The sequence below is a fragment of the Miniopterus natalensis genome, chromosome 11, assembly GCF_054644295.1.
Source record: "Miniopterus natalensis isolate mMinNat1 chromosome 11, mMinNat1.hap1, whole genome shotgun sequence".
Classification (NCBI taxonomy): domain Eukaryota; kingdom Metazoa; phylum Chordata; class Mammalia; order Chiroptera; family Miniopteridae; genus Miniopterus; species Miniopterus natalensis.
Window position 1 is genome coordinate 40,979,228 of NC_142091.1, and position 27,196 is coordinate 41,006,423.

Below are 27,196 nucleotides of genomic sequence, written 5' to 3' on the forward strand. Positions count from 1 at the left end.
GCGACCGGCTTCTGCGCCTCTCGCCCGGCTCCAAGGCCCCGCCCACAGGACCGAAGCCAATGAGCGGCGGGCAGGGCCCGGCGCCGGAATCCGCGCAGCCGCATCTTTGTTGGAGCAGCCAATCACAGACAGGGATCGGGACAACCCTAGCCAATCGGAGGAGGGGACGGGGCCGCCGCACACCTTCCGCATGCCAGTGTTTTTTCTCTGCTATCTTGGTATTTATGGTCCTTTCGCCGGCTCAGGGCCCGTTAAAACTGTAAAAGGGCCCAGGAGTCAGTCCCAGGACGGGTCGAAGGCCGGGGCTCCCTGAGGAGGCCGCTCAGGCTCTGCATTAGCAGAGGCCCGGCTGGCTGTCGGTCCAAGGAACCATTTGCATCTCACGCTTCAGCCCTGGCTGACCAGTGGCTCTTCTGAGCGAACCTTGTTCCTTCCGGGTGACGACGGCTAATGCTGTTCATTTGCCAGTTTCCTATAGTAAATCCACCAGCATGTGAGCTCAGCCATGTCTGGTTCTGTGACTCAGTTTAGCGCAGGCTGAGCCCGCATCTACCGTGGGCTCTGCAGCTTTCCCCGAAGATGAGCGACCCCTCCTGGCTCCAGGCTGCAGGTCCGGGTTCTTCCAAACCCCCTCCTGGGTACTTCAGCAGCGCATTCCCATCACGACTGCCCACCCAGCTGAAAGTTAGAAGCAGATACTGGGAGCTGGCAGAGTAAAAGTGGAACGAATCCTTGGTCACAAACTGTCATTAAAAATATTAATTTTTTTTTGAACAACTGTACTCTCCCTCACCAGACACAGACATGTATACACGCACATACTGCTGCTACTTAAAGGGAGTGATCTGGACTTTTTCTTTGGACTCCCTGCACCTTGTCATTTTCCTGATAGTTAGGTGTTTACTGAATAAGCAAGTAAAGGCACACCCTGTCCACACGGAAAAAAACAAGGAAATCCTCCAATTGAAGCTCATTTCCATCGTCTGGATTTAAACTCTTTGGGTCCGTCCGCCAAAGTCAGGGCCCAGGACCTGGTTGAAATTCTGAAGCGTGAGGCCAGGAAATTCCTGAAACAAATGGGGCCATGAGCAAAAAAGGAAGAGGGAACTGAGGTCTGAGCTGGACCCTCTGTCTCACCTGGAATTTTGTACATCAACCTTTTATTCAGCAACCTTTATATACCTATTAATTCTAATTATTTCTTGGTGGATTCTTTTGCAGTTTTCTACATATACAATCACTAATCCACAAATAATGATTATATAATTTTGGGGGGTCTAAATCCTATATCATATGTTTATTTTTTTTGCCTTATTACAAGTTATCAACATAAGGAATCTTTTCTATCTTCAGGTAAAACTATGCTCTGTTTTCATTGAGGGTATTTGTGGCTTTATATTGACATATCCATCAGTATCTCCTAACAAAAAACTATGGCATTACTCATCTGCAAATGGCATTTGGATACCCTTGGAAACAAGTGAACATTTTCTTACAAGAAGGATTTCCTTGTAGAAGCAGCACCTAAAATGGAATCTAAGAATGGTTAGTATGTATAGGAGGGAAACAAAGAGGTTGACCATTCCAGACAAAGCCAGAGTTTGAACAAATGCTTGAAAGTAGGTGTAAGAAAAGAGAACCTGTATTTGAGGAACTGAAAGAATGCCAGTACAGGACCATATTGAAGGACAGTTGGGGTGTCATGAGGTACTGCTGGGGAATTATTTTCAGCAAATTCATATCATTCGGGGCCTCCTAAGCCAAGAATTTGAGCATATTCTCAACCAGAGTTCTCCATTATTGATTAGACCTTTTAACACTCTGTTTATGTCGACTGATTATTTTTCCTTCTTTCTTGAGAAAATATTGAAGCAAAAATATAGGGATATAGTAAAGGCCATACTATGGTCTATCTTACTCAGCATTCTTATTACTGTAACAAGTGAAAAACTGTTTGAAAATCCCTTTAAAAATAGCCATTTAAAAATTGAACCAGCTTGGTGCTTGATGTTGCTACCAAAAATTTAAGGGGATCTTCCCATTAAACATTTCTCAATTTAAGCAATAAAAATGTGAGTTATGAGTGAACATCAATGAGAGGACCAATAATCTGTACATTAAGAGTGAATCAAAGAGGATTCTATAAACCTCCCCCTTTAAATATGCACACCAGTGTCTATCCCCCTACCAAAAAGAATAAGATCTGCTCAGAAGTATGAAAAATAATTAATTTCATAATGTTAAATGCTTTAAGTTAAACAAAGGGAAAAGAGTAAAGTGGTTCCATCAAAATTAGGAGTCAGGAAAGGTCTTCCTAAGCAAGAATGTTTAAACAGACACCTGAAGGCTAAGAACTAGTCAGAACAGGGAGTAAGGTGAGTGTCCTTCCCATGGGTAAACATCTGTGAAAGCCTAAAGGCATGACACATTGTACCAATGAAATAATTTTGGTACATCTGGGACTTGGTGTGCAAAAAGGGAGGTAGACTTGTTGGAAATGGTGATATAGAGGCACATTGAGAGGACTCATGGAGGCCTTATGAGCTGAGTTAGGAAGTATGAACTTCAACTTTTCATTCTAATGTCACTGGGAAGATAATACAGACTGATTGGTGTCTTGAAGTTCACAGTGACCATAGTGTGGACAGTGAATTGGTAGGAAAAATCTTCAAGGAGACTGACCAATGATTGAGTTATTTTTTTATTTTTTAAAAATTTATCTTTTTTGTTGAAAGTATTACAGGTGTTCTGTTCCCCCCTCAATTGACCCCTTCCACTTCACTCCCACCCCCTCCCCAGGCCTTCATCCCATTACTGACTGTGTCCATGGGTTATGCATATATGCATATTACTTCTTTGGTTAATCTCTTCCCACCCTCCACCCTCCTTCCCTCTTTCCTCTGAAATATGATTGTCTGTTGCCTGCGTCAATGTCTCTGGATCTATTTAGTTCGTCAGATTGTTTTGTTCATTAGCTTCTTCTTAAAGAAGACCCTTCAACTTTTCCTGTAGTGCTGGTCTGGTGGTGATAAGTCCTTTAGTGAAGCTCTTTATCTGACCTTTTTTCTGTGAAGCTCTTTATCTGACCTTCAGTTCTAAATGATAGCTTTGCTGGGTAGAGCAATCTTGGTTGTTGTTCCATGTCTTTCATCACCTTGAATATTTCTTGCCACTCCCTTCTGGCCTGCAAGGTTTCTGTTGAGAAATCAGCTGACAGTCATATGGGTGCTCCCTTGTAGGTAACTAACTGCTTTTCTCTTGCTGCTTTTAAGATTCTCTTTTTAATTATGATGTGTCTTGGTGTGAGCCTCTCTGTGTTCCTCTTGTTTGGGACCTTCTGTGCTTCCTGGACTTGTAAGTCTATTTCTTTCCCCAGGTAGGGAAAGTTTTCTATATTTTTTCAAATAGGTTTTCAATTTCTTGCTCTCTTTCCTCTCCTTTGGCACCCCAATAATACAAATGTTGGGCCTCTTGAAGTTGTCCCAGAGGCTCCTTATGCTATCTTCATATTTCTGGATTCTTTTTTCTTTTTGCTCTTCTGGCCAAGTGTTTTTTGTTTCCTCATATTCCCAATTGCTGATTTGATTCTCAGCGTCCTCTATTCTACTGTTGATTCCCTGTAAATTATTCTTCGTTTCAGTTCATGTAGCCTTCATTTCAAATTGGTACTTTATTATGTCATTGATTTTCTTAGTTATTTTCGTAATACTCTTACTAATATGGTTGAGCATCCTTATAAACAAAATGCTGAACTCTGTATCTGTTAGCTTGCTTGGGTCTATTTCATTTAGTTCCTCTTCTAGAGATTTTTTCTGTTCTTTCCTTTGTGACATATTTCTTTGCCTCCGCATTTTGGCTGCTTTCTGGTGTTTGTTTCTATGCATTAGGTAGAGCTGCTATGTCTCCTGGAATTTGTAGAGTGGCTTTGTGTAGTAGGTGTCCTGTAGGGTCCCGTGGCTCAGCCTCCCCAGTCACCTGCACTGGGCCTTCTAGGTGCTCCCCTGTGTGGGCTGTGTGCACTGTCCTGTTGAGGTTGAGCCTTGGTTGCTGTTGGCATCACTGGGAGGAATTGACCCCCAGGCCAATTGGCTGTGAGGACCAGCTGCAACTACAACCAAAGAGCTGCTGTGCTGGAGAAAACCCTATGGAGCAGGATTTACTTCAGTGGGGCTTTGGTATTCACCAAGTGCACCCGTTGAGTGTGTCACCCGTGGATGTGGTAGGATTGTAATCCAGTGTGGTTGAGTCTGACCACCAGGGGCCTCCTGGGAGGTACAAAGTCAGCCTCCACCAGTCCCTTGCCCAGGGCCACCCAGCCTGAGCCACACAGCAAACTGTAGTTGGCTGCTACTTGTGCTGGGCTTGGAGGTACCCAGGAGAGGCCAAGCTATGAGCCAATGCAGGTTGCTGCTAGTGCCAGGCACGGTGCAGCTTGTTTGAGAGATTTTAGGAAAGTCCTAAGCCTGAGGCTCTAGAGGCCACTTGCACAGAAAAGCCCCTGGAAATGGCCTGGATGAGCTGCAGGTGGGGAGGGGCGGGGCCTCCGGGAATCATGGGGCGGGGACAACGGTGAGCCAGGTGTTGGCGACTCAAATATGGCACCTGCCTGCTGGCTGTGTGCGGGGAGGACTCGCCACAGGAGCAAATGGCCTCTGCCAGCTCTTCTACCTGGGAGGAAGCCGCCCTCCAGCTCTCACCCGGATCTCAGGCAGGTTAGTTCCTCCCTGACTGTCCTGGGTCCTTTCAGGCTGCTGCCCGGCGCTGGGCTCGGAGGGAGCGTCCGAGTGAGTCCGTGCTGGGCCCTTTAGAGGAGCTGCTGGGGCTCCCGCAGCCTCCGCGACCCTCAGGGACAGTCCCCACTGGTTTCACAGCCCGAAGCTGTGGGGACTTCTCTTCCCAGCCCTGGAGCCCTGGGCTGGAGGCCTGCTGTGGGGCTGGGACCCCTCCCTCCTCCAGGAAACCTCCGCCGCCGAGATTCCCTCCCGGGTTTAAACCGCGGCACCGGGTGTGGGCCGGGGGCCTCGTCTCCCTGATTCAGCCCCGATCCCCCCGCGTCTCTGCCCCTCCTCCCGGTCTCGGTGCTTCTTCAGCTCCCTGGTTGTAGGGCTTCTGTGCAGCCAGATCTCAGGAGGTTCTGAGTGACGGTGGTTCTGTGTTTTAGTTGTGATTTTGATGTGGTTGCGGGAGGCGGCGGGGGCAGCTGCTACCTACGCCGCCGCCTTGTTCCCTCCCACGGGTTATTTTGATGATCTAGGCAAGAGATTATCTTGGCATGAACTGGAGTAAAGACAGAGGAGATGGAGAAAAACAGTCTAATTCATGAGATGTCAAGGAAGAAAACAAAGAAGATTTAGAGATTTAAAACATTTTTCAATTATAGTTTAATTTCAATATAATTTAGTATTGGTTTCAGGTGTGTTAGACAACCATATACTTTACAAAGTGTTCCCTCAGATATTTTCAGTACCCACTTGGCACCATCCATAGTTGTTACAGTATTATTGATTATATTCCCTATGCTGTACTTTACATCCTTGTGACTATTTTATAAGTACCAATTTGTACTTCTTAATCCCTTCACCTCTTTCACCCAGTCCCTCAACAGCCCCTCCCCTCTGGCAACCACCGGCCCTCTCTGTGTCTATTAAATCTGTTTCAGTTTTGTTTGTTCATTAATTTTGTTCTTTAGATTCCACATATAAGTGAAATCATATGGTATTTGTCTTTCTCTAACTGACTTTTTTCACTGAGCATAAAACCCTTTAGGTCCATTTATGCTGTTGCAAATGGTAAGATTTCATTTTTTTATGGCTAAGTAATATTTCATTGTGTAAATGTACCAAAACTTTTTAATCTACTCATCTATTGATGGGCATTTGGGTTGCTTCCATATCTTGGCTATTGTAAATAATGCTGCAATAAATATAGGGGTGCATATATTCAAATTAGTGTTTTGGATTTCTTTGGATAAATCCCCAGCAGTGGAATTGTTGGGTCGTGAAGGCAGTTTCATTTTTAATTTTTTGAGAAACCTCCATGCTGTTCTCCATGTCAGCCGCACTAATCTGCATTCCCTTTTCTCCGCATCCTTGCCAACACTTGTTGTTTGTAGGTTTATTAATGATAGCCATTCTGACAGGTGTGAGGTAATACCTCATTGTGGTTTTAATTTGGATTTTTCTGAGGATTAGCAATGTTGAGCATCTTTTCATATGTCTCTTGGCCACCTGTATGAAAAGGACTTGGTAATTGATTGGATGTGTTTGGAGGGAAGTGAGAGAGAGAGGGAGGGAGAAAGCAGAGATGATAGCTTCTAGGTTTCTGGCTTGGGAAACAATGATTTCTGTGACAAGGAACAGAAAACATAGATTGGGAGCACAGAGTAAGGACCGGAGATACTGAGCTTAGTTGGAAGTGCTGAGTTTGAGGTGCCTTAGGGACACCTAAATTGTGATGTCCTATAGACATTGCTATGTCTTGAGTTCAGGATATTGGTCTGGACTCTTTGGGAGAGAGAAGCTATGGTAGCAAGTGATATTGCTCCGACTCTACTCATGGGGAAGGACAGGGGTTGGTCAACCAGGGTTATAGCCTTGCAGAACTCCACTAGTAATGTGAGAAGTAAAGGACAGAGAGCCTTTCAACTAACTCCATCTTGTTGACATTTGTGTTCAATCTCTTCTAGCTTCAAAATACACATTTAAAAAACTCTCCTTAGATCTATCACTTCTTCACATATTGCCCATTTCACTGCTTCTCTTTATGTACAAACTTATTACAAGACTTGTCTACCTCCACGTTCTCCATTTCTTCCTGACACACTCCTCACTGTGCTTCATTTAAAAATCTATTCCTACCAGCATACCTCAGCAGTTTTTCCCAAAGTAACCAGTGACCTTCTGTTTTCAGCCCTTATACTGCTTGATTTCTCAGCAGCCTTCTGCACTGCTGTCCATTCTCCCTTCCCAATGTATTTTCTTCCTCTGGCTGTTGTAGCACTAACTCAACTGGATTTCCTTCTATGCCAGTGGCTCTTCCAGTTGTTTTGAATAATAATAATGAACACAAACATTCACTGGAGAGTTGCTAGTATCTCTTTTTATTTTCTACTTCAAACTAAGGTTAAGGATAAGCATACCATTAGTAAGTGGCTGGACTTGGATTTGGACACAAGTCTGTTTTCTCACAGAGTCCTATATATAAAAACAACCACTCAACTCTGTCTCATTTGGGAGATGAGGGACAGAAGAGCTACAATTGGTGGCTCAAGGAAGAAAGGGTTGTCTTGAGAGGGAGGGGGAGTTAAGGGACAGCATAGTGCTGTGGAATGAGTTGATTCAATGTCAGGTTCTAGGTCCTTGAAGTCATCATCAGCTCTATGGCCCAATGAGCCGCGGGGCTGCAACTCCCCCAGACTACCACAAGGAGGCAGTATCAAGAAGCAAGAAACAGCACAGCTCTGGATGCCCCTGGGATAGTTCCTTCTGAGCTTGAGCACAAATATACGTGTTTGTATGCTTTCTAGTGCATGTCCACTCCTCCATTCCAGTAGCTCCTTTCTTCCAGGGTGGGACATGCCTCTTCTCTCCATCCTAAGGTACTTGCCTCCTTCCCTCTAGTCTCCTGAGCTGCCCTTAGGATAGTAACAGTGCAGCCCCTTTGGGTAGGAGTCAGGGCTCAGCTTTCCTGGGGCGCCTGAGCAGAGCGTCACTCCCAGGGAGCCCCGAGTAATTTTCTCTTCATCATCGCTCACACTCCCTAGGGCCCCAGAAAAGCTATATATGGGAGGTGGCCTTGCAAGAAGGTATTGTAGGTGAGTGCTCCAGGCTCAGCCTGTGGAGGGGAGAGGAAGTGAAGTATGGCTTGAGAAAGAGACCTGGAGGAGAGGAGGCACTAATGAGAAAGCCAGGCCTTTGCTCAGACAGCCTGGTTGCTTGGAGAGGTCTGTCTTCTCCTACACCTCCCAGATTACAGAGGCCTGAATCCCAGACCTTGTTCAGGGACCTACCCAAAGAGGAATTTCTTCAAAACACTGTGAGACCTATTCCGAACTTTCAACTCCCCGGTTCGCGCCTCCCACACTTCACTGAAGAAACAAGGCAAGAGAAATTAATTTACCCAGGGAAAATTATGTGTGTGGTGGTGGTGGTGATTGCTAATGAAGAAGGAAAGTGAGAAGCTGGGCTGGAAGGGTAAGTAGAAGCCACACTGCGAAGGAACTTGAATACAGACCAGGGAGTTTCAACTCTTATCTTGAAGATTTTGGGAGTCACCTGTAACTTGCTAACCAAGAGCACTGGATTTGGAGTCAGGAAGATGAGTTAGGAAGCTCTTTTCATAATCAAAACAGAGTGAATAAATAATGAGGTTGAGAGGGAGGAAGGGTGTGTTAAATAAGAGAAAAGGCCATAATAGATTAATTGGAAAAACAAAATCACACATGGATATAAAAGAGCAGAGAAATCAAGATGGGACTAGACGGGACTGGGTGACTTTGGTGATTGAGTGGTGCCATTTGGAAGGGGTCCTCTTTGGGGCAAGACGAGTGTGAGGCCCATAGACTATCAAGTAGAAGTATGAAGAGGCAGCAGGTTATGTGGGTCTGGATCTCAGGACAAGTGCTTAGAATAGAGTGGTCTGTGTAGAGGAAGGAAGATGAACCTGGGGTGTTATGTGATCACCAGGCAGAGTAGTGCAGGAAGAAAGGTGTGCCTGTGGACACCGGATAGCACCACTAGCCACATGGACTGATTTTCTTTCCATGTCTCAGCTGCATCTCGTTTCCATGTTATACCCCAGCCAAGTAGAATCTGGGTCTGACTGGCATGTGGGCCTTGAGGGATCCTTAGGAAAGATTCCATTCTTTCTCAGGGGTTAGAAATAATAGTTTTTTTTCACCATCTCTCTACCACCAAGAACACCAGATTAGCTTTTCCCAAACTTCTCAGATTTAAAAAAAAAAAAAAAATCACCTTGGGAGAAGGGACTTACTATTGTTTTTTAAAACCAGATTTCTGGACCCCTACCCTGGAGATTCCGATTCTCTGGCCCTAGAGTAGGACCTGGGGGATAAGTTCTCAGTAACTGCTTCAGATGAATCCACCAGGGAAGTCTGAGGAATGCTGCTCAGGCCTAAATAAAAATGTGTCTCTTGAAATGCAGCCCCAGACTCAGTCCCTGCTCCCTGCCCTAAATAAGGTCAGAGTGGTCTTAAAGGCAACCACAAACTGAGCCTCAAACTCTGTATTCAAACCACTCTTCACCCCACATGCACTAGAAGAGCTGGGGTTAGTGTGGATGGGAGGTTCTGTGCAAGCCAGTCTATTTTGTTGGGGAAGTGGCCAAGAGCAGTGACCCTGGTCAGCTGCATCAGCTCTGGAAATGAAAAACAGTTGAACATGTTTTCTGAGTTGGTTGTCACACACTGAGAGTAATGGGACCACTAGGGAGTATGCACAAGGTAGAATTAGAGTAGAGAAAAGCTGGAGTTCAGAATTACTAGAAATACTCAGTCTTTTTCTTTGTTACTGTCACTACTTCAGTGCCCTTTCCTTATGTTCTTTCTCTCCTCTGAGCCACTAACTGAATGATGTTTCCCCTTTTCCTTTTCATAGACCTTGGACTTGGATGCAAACCCCTCAGCTCTTGGGTTACTGCCATGGCTGCTCCAAATGGAACTGTGGTCCACCCAGCATACTTCCTGCTGGCGGGCATCCCTGGCCTGGGGCCTAACATTCACTTTTGGCTGGCTTTCCCACTTTGTTTTATGTATGCTTTGGCCACCCTGGGTAACCTGGCCATTGTCTTCATCATCCGCATAGAAAGGCGCCTGCATGAGCCCATGTACCTCTTCCTGGCCATGCTGTCCACAATAGACCTAGTCCTCTCCTCTGTCACTATGCCCAAGATGGCCAGCCTCTTCCTGACAGGCATCCAGGAGATTGAATTCAATGTTTGTCTGGCCCAGATGTTCCTTATCCATGCTCTGTCAGCCATGGAGTCAGCCGTCCTGCTGGCCATGGCTTTTGACCGCTTTGTGGCCATCTGCCACCCACTGCGGCATGCTTCTGTGCTCACAGTGCCTACTGTCGCCAAGATTGGACTGGCTGCCCTGACCAGGGGCTTTGTGTTCTTCTTCCCACTGCCCTTCATCCTGAAGCGGTTATCATACTGCCAAACACATACTGTCACGCACTCCTTCTGTTTGCACCAGGATATAATGAAGCTGTCCTGTACGGACACCACGGTCAATGTAGTGTATGGACTCTTCATCATCCTCTCAGTCATGGGTGTGGATTCCCTCTTCATTGGCTTCTCCTACATTCTCATCCTGAGGGCTGTGTTGGAGCTGTCCTCTCGGGGGGCAGCACTCAAGGCTTTCAACACCTGCATCTCCCATCTCTGTGCTGTGTTGGTCTTCTATGTGCCCCTCATTGGGCTCTCAGTGGTGCACAGGCTGGGTGGCCCTACCTCCCTGCTCCACGTGATGATGGCTAATATCTATCTACTACTACCGCCTGTGGTCAACCCTGTTGTCTATGGAGCCAAGACCAAGGAGATCCGTTCACGGGTCCTCCACATGTTCTCACAAGATGGCAGATGAGCAGGATAACCTCCCTAGGGTCCTCATTCCCTACCAAATATGGGAGGACAAGGATCCCGTTCACTGTCTTGGTGATTGGATCATGCGACCCGTTGGGCTGTCATTTAGTTACCTAAATAGATCTCGAATTTCTGTTTCCAGGAATGTGTCAATACAATAGAACTTACGACCCAGTCTGGACAAGCCATCCTGGAGAATGACCACACTGCTGTCTCTGCTCTGGCGGTCTTGCCTTATTTCCTTCTTCCAACTAGAAAACACATATAGTTTTGACATGATAAGGCTGTAAATGCCACAGCTCATGATTAATTTCAGTCTTGATATATGACTTTAATTATTCTTTCTCCCATTAATCCATGTCATTAAAGCTGTGTTGGCCATAAAGCTTCTTTCTTGAACCCCAAAGTGGCTATGCAGTTTTTTGAGGGCGAGTAGGGGAAGGTGATAGCACTTAAGAGAAGGGAGGGAGATGGTAACAGGAGAGGAGACAGCTCACATGAAGCGTTTCTGTTTCTGTATGCACATGGGTGTATTTATGTGGAAACTGCCAATGTTCATCTATGTGGCTCCACTGGAGACTGCTTTTCCATAAGAGTACTGTGTATTCTGACTGTGGCAGTGAGTGTGTAGGTATATTTATGTGGGTGTATGTGATTTTTGGTGTGTGTGTGGGTATGTGGGGGTGTGTGTACATAGAAAATGTGCCAGTTGTGTCTTGATGAGTATGGTAGCTGTGTCTTGGCATGTATGTTTCATGAATAACAGATCTGATTGCACATTTATTGTGTTTATGTGATCTCTGTTGGTATGTGATACGCATCTATTTGAGAATGTTGAACAATATCTTTATGAGTATCTGATGAAAATGTCTCTATCTTCTCTTCATATTTGTAATATAGAAAATGTAGAATGTAAAATATTATATATTTGTAACAATGTAGAATATGTAATATGCATGAGTGTGTGGAATGTATGGTATTAGGAGGGCTATACCTTTCAGCATATGTGGTGTTTGTCTTTGGGCATAATATCTGTTGTGCATAGCATTTGTGACATGAAATCATTTTGTGTGATACATATGCCTTTAGTCTTGCACAGGTGGGATGTAATGTCTGAAAGATGTGTACACATGTATGTGTATGTATGTGTGTGTGTGTATGCAATGTTTGTGAGTATTGTATTTTAGGGCATATGTTTAATGCATATGTTTTAGGGCACATTTCCTTTGTGTGGTAGGTGTGGATTATATGGCACAAGAGTGAGTATAGTATCTATGTTCCTGGGCACTGGTTGTCGAATGGTCTCTCTATGTATTAAGGGTGGAGGTAGGAAATGAAAAAGGTCCTGATTGTGGAAGTAATTTCCAAATCTGAGTGTGATTTCAGAGGCCCAGTTTCTTGGCCTGGGCTCAGCATGGGTATGGCTTAGCCTCTGGGAGAGATAGGAAAGCAGAGTGCTTCCTCTTTACATCTTCTGAAAGGCCAGACTACACCTTATTTGCCCTGACCACAGGATTTTAGGTGCTTCTGTCACCTCTTCCCACTTTTCCTCTCATACTTCCTGCCCTTCCAGAGGCATTGATCTTCCTAAACCCCTGGCCTCCTGCCTCAATATCAAGTCCTGGTATCTTCTCCTCTCCCTTCCCTTTCTTGCCGGTCTACCAAACGTGTTTAAATGTCTTTGTTAGTAGGAAGTTTCTCTTAACCCCTTCGGGGAAGCAGTGAACAGGAATGAGGAGTTGTGGGAAAACCTATATGAGACACTGCAAAGGCTCTGGCATCTCCTAGGGGCCTCTTGTTCTAGGTGTAACCACCTAACTTCCAGCTCTTAGAATCTGTTGGTCAAAAATGTTCATATTGATGAAAAAATAAGAATAAAAAAAATAAAAATTGTTCACACTGAAGAAAACAATGTGGGTTCATTTGAGGCAGAGGAAAGAATACTAAATTTGGACTTAAGAGGTTAAAATCCTGGAAATATCATGAAGTGGCACACCGTGTAACCTCCCTGGATCTAATTTCCTCTTCTGTGTAATGAGAAACCACAATAGCAATGATGTTGTAAAGCTCAAATACTATGGACATCCTTTGTAAATTGCCAAGTGTTGTAAACATGCAATAAATGATCATATTCGTGTTTGTTTTGTGGTACAGCTTTCACATCATGGAAACATCATTTACATTATGGCCTTTGTGAGTGGTGCCCTCAGAACTGTGCAGTGTATCACCAGTTTGGGCTGACATATTGTCATTAATTAAAGCAACTTTTTAAATTTCTTTATAAATTGTTTTCATGAAGCTTCAGAGACGTTGAAATTCATTTCCCTGTGAAATTCAAATTTACCAATGAAATTCAATGAAAGCACAGTCTTGCCAAGAAATTCCTTTAAATGTGGTTGATATCTATATCAGGAAAGGAGACACTGTGTGGTTGAAATTAGATGCCATCTAGCTTTGGTATTTGGGCATGTTACTTAGCCTACTGAACCTCAGTAATTTTGGAAACTGTAAGCACTGTAAAACAAAATATACCATAGCTCCTGTGGGTGGTTGTGGGGATTAAATAGGATAATAGATGTGAAAACACAAGGAAAATAGAAAGTGATCAATGAATGTTGGTGGCAATACAGTAAGTCCTCAATGCCATCGATAGGTTCTGTGACTTTAAGTAAAATACTTATAAGGAAACCAATTTGACCACAGGCTAATTGACATAAGCAAGAGTTGAGTTAATTTCCTTTGGCATCTCATCGTTATAACAAAATGACTTCGAGTGAAATGACAGTATTTGAGGACCTGTTGTAGTTATAAATAATAAAACTGATAAAGTGAGATAGATATGTTTATTCCATGATAGGGGATAAAATTCAAAAGTACAATTGTCTTCACCTTTCATGACCACATTCTGTGCCAAGGCCAGAGCTAGTCCCTCATCCATATTGCAATGGCCTGGTGTTAGACTAACTGGTGGTCTTTTCTCAGGAGATCTGGGCACATCTCTGAGTCTTCTAGAATCTCGTTGCTTAAATAACTGGTGGCGACTGGGGTAACTGTTGCTTATTGGAAAACCTGGCTAATTGCTCACTAGATTAAGGGCTTCCTCTAAGCTCCCACAGTCTCTGTGCTTCCTTTGATCATAAAACTTAATGCTCTATATTCCAACTGGATGTTTACCGCTCTGTCACAGAGCTTAGTTCTATGATAACGGTCCATTCATTCTCCATTAGAGAACTTAAATATCCATATGATAGCTGTCTGTCTCCCTTGAGGACAGGACTAAGTTTTCTTACCTGCCGCTCCATGGCTGTGTGGCTGGGGCCTCTCTCAGGGAGGTAGAGACTGAGTGGCTTCTTCACTTTAGATAAACAAATTCACTCTTGCTCCCCCATCCACTCTCATCTCTTGTCCTTTCTCAATAAATTATAGTTCTTAGTTTGACCTGTGCTATTTTATAAAGTCCACAAAGTACTTTCCACAGCTATTAATGACCAATTATGATCCAAACATAACATTATACTCTAGACAAAGTTTGGTTAAATATTCCCACTTCTGAGGCAAGATCTTATTGTATTATCTTTTCATTACCCTGTGAATCTTAAAGTGTTCTCGTCTGGCTGTTGGGAGTGGTCACTATGCTTGGCCCTAAGTGAGCACTGGACATACTAAGTCTAATCTTTCCCGGTGGAACTTTGCCAACTTTTGGTAGCTTGCTCACATGCATGTGCCTATCAGTACTCAGCTGAATGTTTGAGGAGGACCCTCTACATATCTCTGGAGTTGTCTCTGTGTGTAGATCTCTCATCTCCAATAGTCTGCGGTCAAATTCTAGCTAGCTTGGTCTTCCTGAACTCTCAGTTTCATATCCTCAAATTAAGGTGTCCTCTGGACTCTGTTTGGGTCCTCTGCCCTGTGCTGCAGCACGGAAACTCTCTCAAGGCAGTGATCTGGGGAGCCACAGGTTCACCTCATGTGTTTCCCATGTTTCAGGGCTCACTGTTCTTCATTGCCTGATATCCAGTACCCTGCAAAACATTGTTTTATATATATTGTTCATTTTTGGGTGAATGTTACTTCCTGTTACTCCATTTTGGCCAGAAGTGAAAGTCCCTGGGGTAATTTTTAGGTTTTCACACAGTGTAAGTCTAAATGGCAGGTTGTGGGAGGCGGTCAAGGGTGATGACAGCAAGTGTCAGGCTTCAGTTGTGGAGGTACCTGGAGCGCTTGTCATCACGAGTTCTGATGTGATCGGTGTTGGAATGGCCTGATTTGACATTGTCTGTTTGTGCACAGCTTCAGTCAGCACACCCTGTGTTGTGAATTTAAAATTTACGCTTGTAAAATTAGTCAGTAAAAAGTAAGAACAAACAGCTAAAATTCACTTTGCTTTATTTATAGACATGTGTTTTTTTTTAAAAATTATTTAAATATGTTAAGGTATTTACTTTCACATTCAAATTGTTCTCTAACTCCCTAAAATGTTCTCTTGCTATTTTTGTCCTTAAGAGAGAAAACAGATGTCTTTGGTCTTACATGGCTGGTGTTAGGGTTAGGGGTGGGTTAAGGGGATCACATCCTTGCTTCCTCAGCCAGAAGTTCAGAAACCCAAGACCAAGGAGGAAGGCAGAGGCATGGTTCCTGGGGACCCCTGGTATGAGTTGGCTAGACACAGGACCCAAAGCCTGGAGACAAAGAAGATGAGTTTTGGGGAAAGGCATATGGGCCCATTAGACTTAGTAAGGACCCCAAACAGGCACCACCAATGGAAAGAAGGTGGAGGACAGAGCTTCGTGAAGGCTACGAGCTGCCGCTTAATCTTGGGGTTCCCTGAAAGCTTATTCTGCTTTTCCTTTGGCTGAGTTTGACGAGCCTGGGAAGAAACTTGGAGAAAAGCCCTCCCAAAGACCATGAGCACACAAATGAGTTTCTTGTAGCCCTTTCTCACTCTTTGCCCTTGTCTAACTTCACAGTGGGAGCTGGCTCAGGGCTCATCTGCGGAGGACTCCAGGGACCCCCTCTCTTTACTGCGCCTCCTTCCCCATCCTCCCAGGCACACCTTCCCCAGACACACACGCTAAGAAGGACACCAGACCCACAGTTGACTACTGAGCGGTGCCTGCCTGTAGACCCTCTGGGCAGCACCCTCCCCCCCCCAGCAGAGAGGAGGAGATAAGACAGAGAATAAACAAATAGCCCTGATCAGGCAGGTCCGAAGGAGGGGCAGGGACAGAGAGGGCTGCGGTGCAGTGCAGCTGCTAGATCTCCTCAGGAAGGGGGCTGGAGGAAAGGGCACCTGCTCCTGCAGTGCAGCTGAGGTGAGTGCAGGGAAGTGCGGTATGTCCAGGCATGTGGGCTGCTTTTACCTAGGGGTCTCCCATTAAGACCTGCTGAGAGAATGAGAAACCAGGCTGTGAAGAACCAGAAGTACAAGGGTGAGGCTGGGGATGTGAAGGTGACCCATGACTCACAGGGCAGACAGCCTCAGCAATTTCTGTGTTTGGTGAAGGGAAGCGTAGATGGCATCAGATGCTGCCTGTGGGCAGTTTTCAAGCAATGTTTCAGTGATCAGTTTACTGGGTGCCCATGTAGAGCCTGGCAGAAGTTGCCCTAAATGAAGGTGAACAGGGACAGAGAACAGATGGGCTTGGAAATGGGCTAGAATTAGACTGGGGTTCGGTGTGTGAACGGGGCCAGTCCCAGGTTGGTGGTGTGGCCCAAGCTCATTTTATGACTAGGGGTCACACTATAGCTCAGCTTGGGGTGTGAGCTCTGAATGGGGTCCAGGCTAATTGGATACTTTGCGTCAGGAGTCAGGCTGTGGCTGAGATTGAGACGATTGAGACTTAACAATCTTCCTGGGACTCTGTGCCTAGGATCAGGGTTTAGTCTTCAGCCAATTTAGAAAGTGCATTAGCGTCTACACTGTAACGTTCCCTGCCTTGTACTCTACCCCAGCCACACTGAACCACTTGCGGCTTTCCAAACAAGGTACGTTCTCTTTTTCTCTGGGTCTTTGCATTTGTGAGAGTGCACTTTTAAAAATAAATTAGACCAGGTCTGTTGCTTAAATTCCTCCAAGTCACTTAGAATAAAAAAAAAATAAAAAATCAAAGCTCCTGGCCTTGTGCTGCAAGCCACTACATGATCTGGTCCCTTCCCTTGCTCTGCCCTCATTTTCTAAAACTCTCCTGTGCTCTGGATACTTCTGCCATGTTGACCTTCTTTCTATTCTGTGAATCCCCAAACTCAAGACCCTTTCCTCTTGTTGTCTCTTCTGCCTGGAACATTCTTTACCTAGGTCTTAGAATGGCTGGCATATTTCATCACACAGCTCTCAGCTTATGTGTCACCCCCTCAGAGAGGCTTTCACTGACTCCCATCTCAAATATGGGTGCCCTGACCCTGTCCTTTGCCTACTATCATGCTGACCTGTCTTCAGTGCACTTATCTTTGTCTAAAATGTCTTGCTTATTTATTTGTTTACTTTTTTTGAGGATTTTATTTTATTTTATTATTTTTTATTTTTGTTTAAAATATTTGTTGCCCTGCCGGGCGTGGCTCAGCGGTTGAGCATTGACCTAGGACCCAGGCGATCGGGGTTCGATTCCTGGTCAGGACACATGCCCGGTTGCGGGCTTGATCAATGACTCTCTCATCATTGATATTTCTATCTCTCTCCCTCTTCTTTCCGCTGTCTGAAATCAATAAAGATATATTTAAAAATAAATAAGTAAAATATTTGATAACTTTTTTATCGCCCTCTTAGTGCATGAGTTCCATGGGGACAGTGATCTTTTCTGTTTTACCTACTGTTTTATCTCCAGTTTGGGGCAAATAGCCGGCAGTCTATACGTTTTTATTGTCTAACTGAATGTTGCTGTCTCCATGCCCCCAAGCTTGCCTAGTTAACTGCTATTGGCCCCACAAGTCTTGGCTCAGACATTACCTCCTCAAGGAAGCCCTCTGAGCATGACAACTTGGTGAGCTATTGTCTGTGTGCTTCTAAGGCCCTTATAGTTACCCTTGTGCTAGCATGTATCAAAACATGCTGTGATGGCCACATATTTGTCTCAATTTCTTCCCACTGCTGGAGGGCTGAACTGTGACTTGTTTACTCTGTAACTTAGTATCCCCAGTCTGGTCCACAATAGACAACTAATCAATAATTGTTGAAGAAATCAGTGTTTCAATCAAAGTCCCAGATCCGGCTTTCCACTGCACCATATTTCCCTGTGTGCAGGCAGCAGGCAGAGTAGCTGTGATAGGCACTAATAACTAGGTCAAGCTTTCCAGCTCTCTCAGGCTCTGACTGGCTCTGGTCCTCCTTGGGAAGTAGAGGGACAGGGACTGGAACACCTGGGGCTCTGTGTAGGCTGACTTGAGTGAGTAGAGTGGGACTGGGACTTTTTATTGAGTTAGAAATTGCACCCTTTTATCTTTCCATTCTCACCTTAGCCATTCTAAAAAGAAAGGACAAGGCCCTGCAAAGGTTCATCTGTTTTATCAAATACAAGCAAACTATGGGGAACAGGGGATGTGATAATTTGGAATGGATGTGATTCTGGGGCTACCACCCTGGTGGAGTATTAGGAAAAGGGGCTTCTCCACAAATTGAGTGATGAACTCCAGCCGTCCTCTGCCTGCCTTCTGGTGGCACTGTGGGAGATTGGGATGCTTCAGGGATGGGCAGTGTGAAGGGAGATACTTGGGCCCTCTGGCTGGCTCCCTTGCCCATCCCTTTATTTCTCTCCTGCTGCAGTGTCCTGAGGTCCAGCCTGATATTTTAACTCCAGCAACAGCTACCCATTTCCTGCTGCCAAGGCAGCTCCTGCCCAGTCCAGCTGAATCTTCCTCTCTGATTTCTCCATATCAGTGCTTAGTTTTTGCCATTTTAAGAGACTGACTGTTAGTCAGCATGTATGTGTGCGTGAGTGTGTGCTTGAGGTGGAGTGGCAGTGAAAGTGAAATAGGAGGGAAATGAAAAGTTTTTAGAAACTTTAAACCTTTTCAGAGATCTTGTTTCCCATATTTATGGAAATGTAAAAAAAAAAAAAAGTGCTTTGCACACTACAATGCAGTTTTTACAATGCTTTTTGACATGCTTTATCTCATATAATTTTGCAGCAGCACTGTGAGTTCTTATTGGCCTCTGCATTTATTTAGAGCTGAGCCTTGCATTCCTTGCCCCAGGACTCTCTGCTCATTACATCATTTTACCCTCAGAGGTTATAGCATTGAACATGGCAATCCATGATTCTTTCCCAACATGTCTCCTGGTCATTGCCCTGCACTACCATGTCTGTTCATGTGAAATTCCTGGACAGTATGGATATCTGGCTCTGTGGAGAACCAGAGCCTTCTGCTAATGTCTGCAGGTGAGTGATCTTACCCCCCTCTCTTGGGCACAAACCAAACATAAACAAAGTGTGTATGTCCACTTTACAGTTATTTAGAGCCAAGGCTTTGGCACCTGCTCTGTTCTCCATGTAGCCTCTCATGCCCTCTGGCTTCCTGGGTAAGAAAGACCTTTTCTGTTTAACCCTAAAGATTCTTGTTCTGAAGTTAAGACCACCCCACCCTGACCTTCCAAACATTCTTTTATTCTTCTCAAAAGTCTCCAAAGTCCAGACAACTGGCACTTTGACTGTGTTATTCTCATTAGATGCTTACTGAAGGACTCCTCTTTTGATAAAACTTATTTTCATTTTCAATAAATATTAACTGACCACTAATAAATATGGTAGAGTTTCTGCCATTAAGAATTCATAATTCAGGGGAAAGCAAATATGCAATAATTATAGCTCAGGAGAGTAAATTTGTAAAGTCAGACCTAAACAAAGTTCCTTGGGAGCACAGAGCAGGAAATATTTAATTGTACCCTGGGGGAAAGAGAATTAGGAAAATAGCATAGGTGAGACAGAGACAGTAAACCAGGATGTGAAAGATGAGTAAGATTTTGCTCAGTGGAAAGTCAGGCAAGGAGGTCTGGGAGGATCTTGACAAAGGAACGAGAAGTGAAAAAGACAAAAAGACACCGTGGCACGGGAATCAATGCAACTTTATGAAACACTATGTGTTCTAACATGGCTGAATCACAGGGGCCATGGAAAGGAGTGGTAAGAGAGAAACCTAGCGCCAGATGCTGAAAGACGGACCTTTACCACAGTTTAGTCTTTATTCTAGAATTAATTTCAAGCTTTCAAAGAAAAATTTTAAAACAAGAGGTAGTGACCTGACTTCTTTCGGTTAGAAGATAATTGGGGTTGCGCTAATGAAAAAGGCTACAAGAGAGTCAAGGCCGTCAGAATCGGAGTACCTAGTTTGTGTGACTGTTTCAGTCACCATAACAGAAAAAAGGAAACACTAAAGGAAAAACAGTTAACAACAGCAGATATGATGTTTTGCACATTTACTCTGTGCCCGACATTGTGTTATGTGCTTCACACTCATCATCTCATTTGATCCTCACATTGACCTCTACTAGGCAGTGACTATTATCCTCAGTTTAAAGATGAGAAACTCAGGCTTAGAAAGGTTAACTGAACAGGGCATCAGTGCGGAGGGAAAGAGGTGCAGTATTGTGATTCAGGAGGATCTGACAATTGCTTATCTTTGCATTCTAGCCTCTTCCTGCCAGGCATTGATTGCAGCTCAGCTTCTTCACTATGGTGGGTCCTAATGGCAATGAATCCAGCGCCACATATTTCATTCTCATAGGCCTCCCTGGCTTGGAAGAAGCTCAGTTTTGGTTGGCCTTCCCATTGTGCTTCCTTTACCTTATTGCTGTGCTAGGTAACTTGACAATCATCTACATTGTGTGGACGGAGCACAGCCTACACGAACCCATGTACATTTTTCTTTGCATGCTTTCTGGCCTGGACATCCTCATTTCCACTTCATCCATGCCCAAAATGATGGCCATCTTCTGGTTCAATTCTACCACCATCCAGTTTGATGCTTGTCTGCTACAGATGTTTGCCATCCACTCCTTATCTGGCATGGAGTCCACAGTATTGCTGGCCATGGCCTTTGACCGCTATGTGGCAATCTGCCACCCACTACGCCATGCCACTGTGCTAACATTACCTCGCGTTACCAAGATTGGCATGGCTGCTGTGGTACGAGGTGCTGCACTTATGGCACCCCTGCCTGTCTTCATCAAATGGCTACCTTTCTGCGGCTCCAATATCCTTTCCCATTCCTACTGCCTACACCAAGATGTCATGAAGCTCGCCTGTGCTGACATCCATGTCAATGTCATCTATGGCCTCATCGTCATCATCTCTGCCATTGGCCTGGACTCACTTCTCATCTCCTTGTCATATCTGCTTATCCTCAAGACTGTGTTGGGGTTGACACGTGAAGCCCAGACAAAGGCATTTGGCACCTGTGTCTCTCATGTGTGTGCTGTTTTCATATTCTATGTACCGTTCATTGGATTGTCCATGGTGCACCGCTTTGGCAAGCAGCATGACTCCCTCCTTCCCATCATCATGGCCAACACCTACCTCCTTGTCCCTCCTGTTCTCAACCCTATTGTCTATGGAGTAAAGACAAAGGAGATTCGGCAGCGCATCCTTCATCTTTTCCACGTGACAACCAACACTTTAGATCCCTAGGTGTCAGTGGTCAAACTTTTTCATTTGAAGTCCTTCAACTCAGATTTTAATATCAACATTTTGGGAGACAGCATTAGGGGAAAAACATTTTCCTTAATAAAAGCACAACTGATTCTTCAAAGATAAAACTGGTTGGAGCATCTCCATGCAGATAACGGCAGCCAGAACCATACATGCCCAATAGTCATTTTTTTAATATTATTTTTCCCTTTAGTACTTTTCTATGAATAATTATTAAAATCCTGAGGTTGTTGTAGTTGGAGGATTATTATTTCCCTTTTAACCATTCAGTCCAAATCTCTAAACTGTTTGCACTGATAGTCCACAGCATTCTGAAATAAGAGGGATCCATCTAAAGCATATTTACCAAAGGCTTAAACATGATAAAAGGAAATAAACACAAGAATGCAAGAATACAATATGTAATTTGGCTTAAAACTATGATTTTTCTCCTCAGAATCCCCAATCATATTGGATCTCAGAAAAGGAGATATACCTGGGTTTTCTTTTTCAAAATGATCTCCACAGAGAATAAATAATATATTCTCTTCTGGTTACCAGCCCTTAAGAGGAAGATTGGGAGTAGAACCATGCAAAGACTACTGTTACCTGCATTAATGAAAGATGACACACTCTGTTCTGAGAGTTTTCACAGCCCATGAACAATTTTCCTTATTCAGTTTAAGCAGGAATATAGTAAGCACACTCATTGTACTAATGGGGAAATTGATGTTCATTGGGGATTAATGAATTACATGAGGCCACAGAAAAAATTGTCTTTTGATGCCCAGTCCTCTGTCCTGGGGAGGAATTGTTTGAGAGACCAGTGGGATAGTGAGTTAGACATTTCCATAGTCTTGCATTTTCAAGGGAAGGTATTTAATTTCCTTTCTCACTCATCCAGAATTTTAATTAGGAATTTCCCATTAATGTTGTTGGTGGGGGTTCTGGTGTGGGGTTGGGATCCCTGGCTTCTCAGGAGGCGGCTCTCCAGCCAAGATATCCCTCCTGATTTTTAACCACCATATGTGGGTGTGAGACCATTCCATTCTGCTTTCCTGCCCCTCTTACCAGACTTGATGTGACTTCTTTATATCTTTAGTTATAGGACTTCTGTTCAGCTAGGTTTTAGGTGTTTCTGAGTAATGATTTTTCCATAGTTTAGTTGTAGTTTTGATGTGACTGTGGGAGGTTCCAAGTGCCTCATTTACCTATGCCGCCATTGTGGCCGGAAGCCCCATCTGTTTCTTTCTATCTGTAGCTCCACTCCCTCTGACTATTTCAATAGCTTTCTAACTGATAACTTTGCGTGTATTATAGCTTTAATTTAATATGTTCTCCACCACACAATAAAAAATAATCCTTCTAAAATAAATGTGATCATATCAAAACCACCCTCATCCCTGCTTAAAGCACCCATCATTTCCCACTATTTCTGATTGGTCCTCATTTATGTTTTCAGGTTTATCTTATGCCATGGATTCTTTGCTCTTTGACTTCCAGTCACCCTGCTCTTTATTCCATTCCTTTACCATGCCATATTTCTCCTTCTACAAGCTCTTTGGAGACATGATTTTCTTTGCCTAAAATACCTTCTCCTAAACACCTGCTCTTCCATTTTTCTAGTTAATTTATCCTCAATAATCAGACATTACCTTAATTTTCACTTCTTGAGAAAAACCATTCCTGACACTTTAGAACAGGTTACTTTTATTGTTTGCTATCCTAGAAACATCCATCAATTAATCCATTTATTTAGTCACTATAGTAGTCAGAAATCTAAAATGCCCCACAAAAATATCCTGTTTGCATTTCCATAACCTTTGAATATGGTGAAATCTCACTCCCATGATTGTGTTATGTTATATGGTACCATTGACCTTAAGATAGGTAGTTCATATCTAGGTGGGCTTGATCTAATCACATGAGCCCTTACAAGAAGAGAGATCTTCATCTGGTGATCGAAGAAATCAGAGATATTTAATGAATTTGTGTTCCTTACATAAGAATCAAGTTGGTTTTGGTACCATTGCATTCTCATTACCTAGCAGAGTACCTGGCACATAGAGATCACTAAGAACAAAACAAAAAATAATTTGTTAACACATAAAGGATGAAATGCTCCAAGTTTGATATCTGGTAAGTACAAGGGACAGGTCTGATGGAATTTAAGATTTGTTTTTCCGGCTCTAAAGTTGTGTTCTTAACCACTACAACGCATGCTCCTACTTACCCAGTGCAGACACTATATACTCAGACCTTGTGATATTGAACCTCACACTTTCAGAGGAGTGGTGATGGGGTAAGTAAGAAGGGAGACACATGTGCCCTATAGCTTCACTTTGTAAGAAGGCACACTCAAGCAGAAATAAAATGACAAATCTTAGCATAGTGATTTTTTTTTTTTTTTTTGCTATAAGAATTCTTCATGAAGCCAGAATATTCCACTGAGGTGTGAAGGACATCAAATTTTGGAAAACGGTAGGGGAGAGCCCCTAAGGTGAAAATGTAGGAAACCTTCACTAAGGGAAAGGGCTTAATTCAGTCAATCTCTTGTGTTTAGCCTCTCATATCTCCAGGTCACCTATCCAAGTTCACCAGGAAACCTTCTCACAAACTTTTGGTATTATTTATATGTAGTCTTTTTTTTTTTTTTTTTTTTTTTCCTGAAAGACCAGAGGCTGTCTGGAGGCAAAATCTTCAGATTATCTCTTAAATGAATTAATCCATTGCCCCTTTCCCCATTCAAATTTATTTCTACATTCAAAAGCACTATGGAGCTGCTATTGTTCTACAAACGCCACTAGACACCAAGTCTATTTGGCACCCTCAGAGTTACAGTATAGTTGAGTGGCAGACTATTACTTATGTGCAGGAGACAAGCAAGTTCCAGTGGATTAAATGGAAAAGGGAATTAATTAGACAGGATTTTCTGAGAAATTAGGCTTATATTTGACAAATGAGAAGGGTAGCTAGAAATGTGATATAGACAAGTGGGGCAATGAGAATGTTGCAGGCAGAGTAAATAGTGTCTGGGAAGACACTGAGACCAGATAAAAACTAATAGTGTTTTAAGTACTAGTCTTGCTCATACATCCAACACACTTGTAATTTGCAATTCACACTCCTAACTTATTTTATAGTAAAAATATTTAATAAATTATTTGTATGTATTAGATACAAACTACCTTTCTGACGTCATCCCCTACCACTCCCTTTTTAAACTCCATGCTGCAAAGACATAATAAGTGGTGGAGATATAAAAAAGTGCAGAAATGCTCATCTTTCCACAAACACATTTATTTCTTCAAAATATGTAGCCCTTTTTCTATGTTGCTTTTTTTTATCTAGATTTTTCTTTTTTTTCCTCAATTCCCATGTTGCCTAGAAAAAACACACCCTACTTTTTTTTGGTTAAGATGAAATAAAAAGCATTCTCTTCCTTGTAAAGGTTTGTCCAATCTTTCAATTTGCAGTCTCTAGTAATCTATTTCAAAGAACTTTATTATGGTACTTACAAGTCTATATTCTAGTTGTATATACACATGCCTTTATCCTGGCACAAAATTGTGAGTTTCTGGAAAAGACCATGTTTTGTATATTTCTCAGCCTTTAATCCTCAGCACTGCTTCCAGTACAAAGCAAATGGTGAATATGTAACAGGAATAAGCCTGGTGGTCTTCCCACTGTATTAGCATAGACTAGGTATTTTCAGAGCTTGCAGAGGGTAACAGGTTTCTGTGAGGCTATAGCAAGTCTCTCTTATGGTACCCAGACCCTGTTATATTTCATAGTTTCATCAGCCTTGGCCCTTCCCCTTCAGCACTCTGAGCATGGCCTCCCTGATGGGCTTGGATTTCACACTGTAGATGATGGGGTTGAGCACTGGGGGCACCACCAGGTACACATAGGCAACCAGGGCATGCACAATGGGGTGCAGGTGCCTTCCAAAACGATGGATCATGGACATGGTAATGGCTGGGATGAAGAAGACAAAGACGGCCAGGATGTGTGAGACACAGGTGTTGAGGGCCCGGATGCGCTCCCGGGGAGAGGCCAGCCCCAGGACGGTGTGCAGGATGAGCGTGTAGGACAGGATGATGAGCGCAGAGTCTATGCCCCCAGTGGACACGACCACATAGAGCCCATAGAGGATGTTTACGGTGATATCAGCACAGGCTCTTCTCATTACATCAGGATGGAAGCAGAATGAGTGGGACAAGAGGATCTTGTTAGGGCAGAAGTTCAAACGTTTAAGCAGGAAGGGCACTGGGAAGAGAGAGAGCACAGCACGGGCCACAACAGCCAGTCCAATCCTGACAATGACATTATTTGTGAGGACAGCTGCATAGCGCAGGGGGTTGGAGATGGCCACGAAGCGGTCAAATGACATGGCCAGGAGCACCGAGGACTCCACCACAGAGAAGGAGTGGAGGAAGAACATCTGGACCAGGCAGGCATTGAAGGCAATGAGACGGTGGTCAAACCAGAGCACAGCCAGGGTGGTGGGCATGGTGGACAGGGTGAGGCCCACGTCGGTGAGGGCCAGCATGGACAGGAAGTAGTACATGGGCTGGTGCAGGCGGGGAGTTCTCCTCACAGCCAGGAGGATGAGGCAGTTTCCGGTGAGGGCCGCAGTGTACATGCAGGAGAAGGGAATGGAGATCCAGCCATGAGCGGCCTCCAGTCCTGGGATGCCAATCATCAGGAAAGAAGCTGGCTGGAAGAAGGAGATGTTGACATAGGACCGGGAAGGGAGCATCCTTGGAAGGCAGAAGAGGTCTCCAGGAAGATGTGACCTCTTCAGTCTGGGCAGACAAAAGACACTGGCAGGACACCTGTCATCAGGAAAACATTTACTTATGCTATATAGGCTTTTAAATTAATTTTTTCCCATTTCTCAATTCTTACTTGGTATTGTTAATAGTTCTAGGAATGTGCATACATTAGCAATATGTCCTCAAAACAAATGCAGTATGTAGGGGATAGTTGAACTTCTTCATGATTATCAGGAAATATATAACCGAAATGGATTTAGTTTGTAAGTTCTATAAGTTCTGTACTGTTTTCACCTTACCATGCGGTCTTCATTAAATTAAGTGATGTTTGCTAATACACTTTAATATGTAAAGCACTCTCTAAATAATCATCATCACCATCATTATCATCATCATCATCATCATCGTCATAGTCTTTGTTTTGGTTGTTATTGTTATTCCATTGATACTGAATTTTGCAGTATTTCTAAGTGCTTTCAAGTTAATTATCTCATTGTTGTCCCACAATTACCTTGCTGACAGAGAAGGGAAATATTTTAGCTAATGTGAAAGGAGAGAAATTCTTCAGCTCACCACAGGAAGTAAGCAACTATCCCCTGGACCAGTTATCAGAACTTCATATCTTTTTGTGTTTGAGGGTGTTGAGTACAAATCCTAGGACATCCTCTTTTAATCAAGTCCCAGTAATGATAAAGTCCCAGGCTGAAAATGAAAATAAGTACTGGGAAAGTTTTGGTAAATGAAGAGACTGCTGATTCTCACCCAGTCACTGAGGACACTTAAATATATGGGGTCCAGCCCTAGCTGGGTAGCTCAGTTGGTTAGAGCATCATCCCAATATGCCAAGGTTTTGAGTTTCATCCCAGGTCAGAGCACATACAAGAAGCAATCAGTGAATGCATAAATAAGTGGAATAACAAATCAATGTTTCTCTCTTTCTGCCCCTCTCTTTTCTCCTCTTTCTCTCGAAAATCAATAAATAAAAACTAAAAAAATATGGGGCCTAAACATGCCTTGCCCAGAAAATATCAGCCAGGGTTACTGGATGCCAGTGTAATCCGGGGGGCCCATTGCTTTTTAAGAATCATCCCCTCACTCCATTCATTCAGCATTCTCCACAACCTTTAGAATACCAGCCAAACACTTTGTTCAGCCCCTTAGCACACCCATTCTGAGGCCTTGATTTGCCCTTGAATGTAC

At 43.8% G+C, this 27,196-nt stretch overlaps 3 protein-coding genes across 3 annotated transcripts; 2 read left to right on the forward strand and 1 right to left on the reverse strand.

Annotated features, from left to right (window-relative positions):
• Nucleotides 1–9,627: 9,627 nt before the first annotated feature.
• On the forward strand, nucleotides 9,628–10,603 carry OR51D1 (olfactory receptor family 51 subfamily D member 1). The gene has a single exon (XM_016215007.2). The coding sequence runs from the start codon at nucleotides 9,659–9,661 to the stop codon at nucleotides 10,601–10,603; it is 945 nt and encodes a 314-aa protein (XP_016070493.2). The 5' UTR covers nucleotides 9,628–9,658.
• A 9,661-nt stretch (nucleotides 10,604–20,264) lies between these two features.
• On the forward strand, nucleotides 20,265–21,218 carry LOC107538673 (olfactory receptor 51E1). Its single transcript, XM_016214995.2, has one exon. The coding sequence runs from the start codon at nucleotides 20,265–20,267 to the stop codon at nucleotides 21,216–21,218; it is 954 nt and encodes a 317-aa protein (XP_016070481.1).
• A 3,799-nt stretch (nucleotides 21,219–25,017) lies between these two features.
• Nucleotides 25,018–25,980, reverse strand: LOC107538657 (olfactory receptor 51I2-like). The gene has a single exon (XM_087822225.1). It carries the CDS (start codon nucleotides 25,978–25,980, stop codon nucleotides 25,018–25,020), a length of 963 nt encoding a protein of 320 aa, XP_087678351.1.
• Between the last annotated feature and the right edge of the window lie 1,216 nt (nucleotides 25,981–27,196).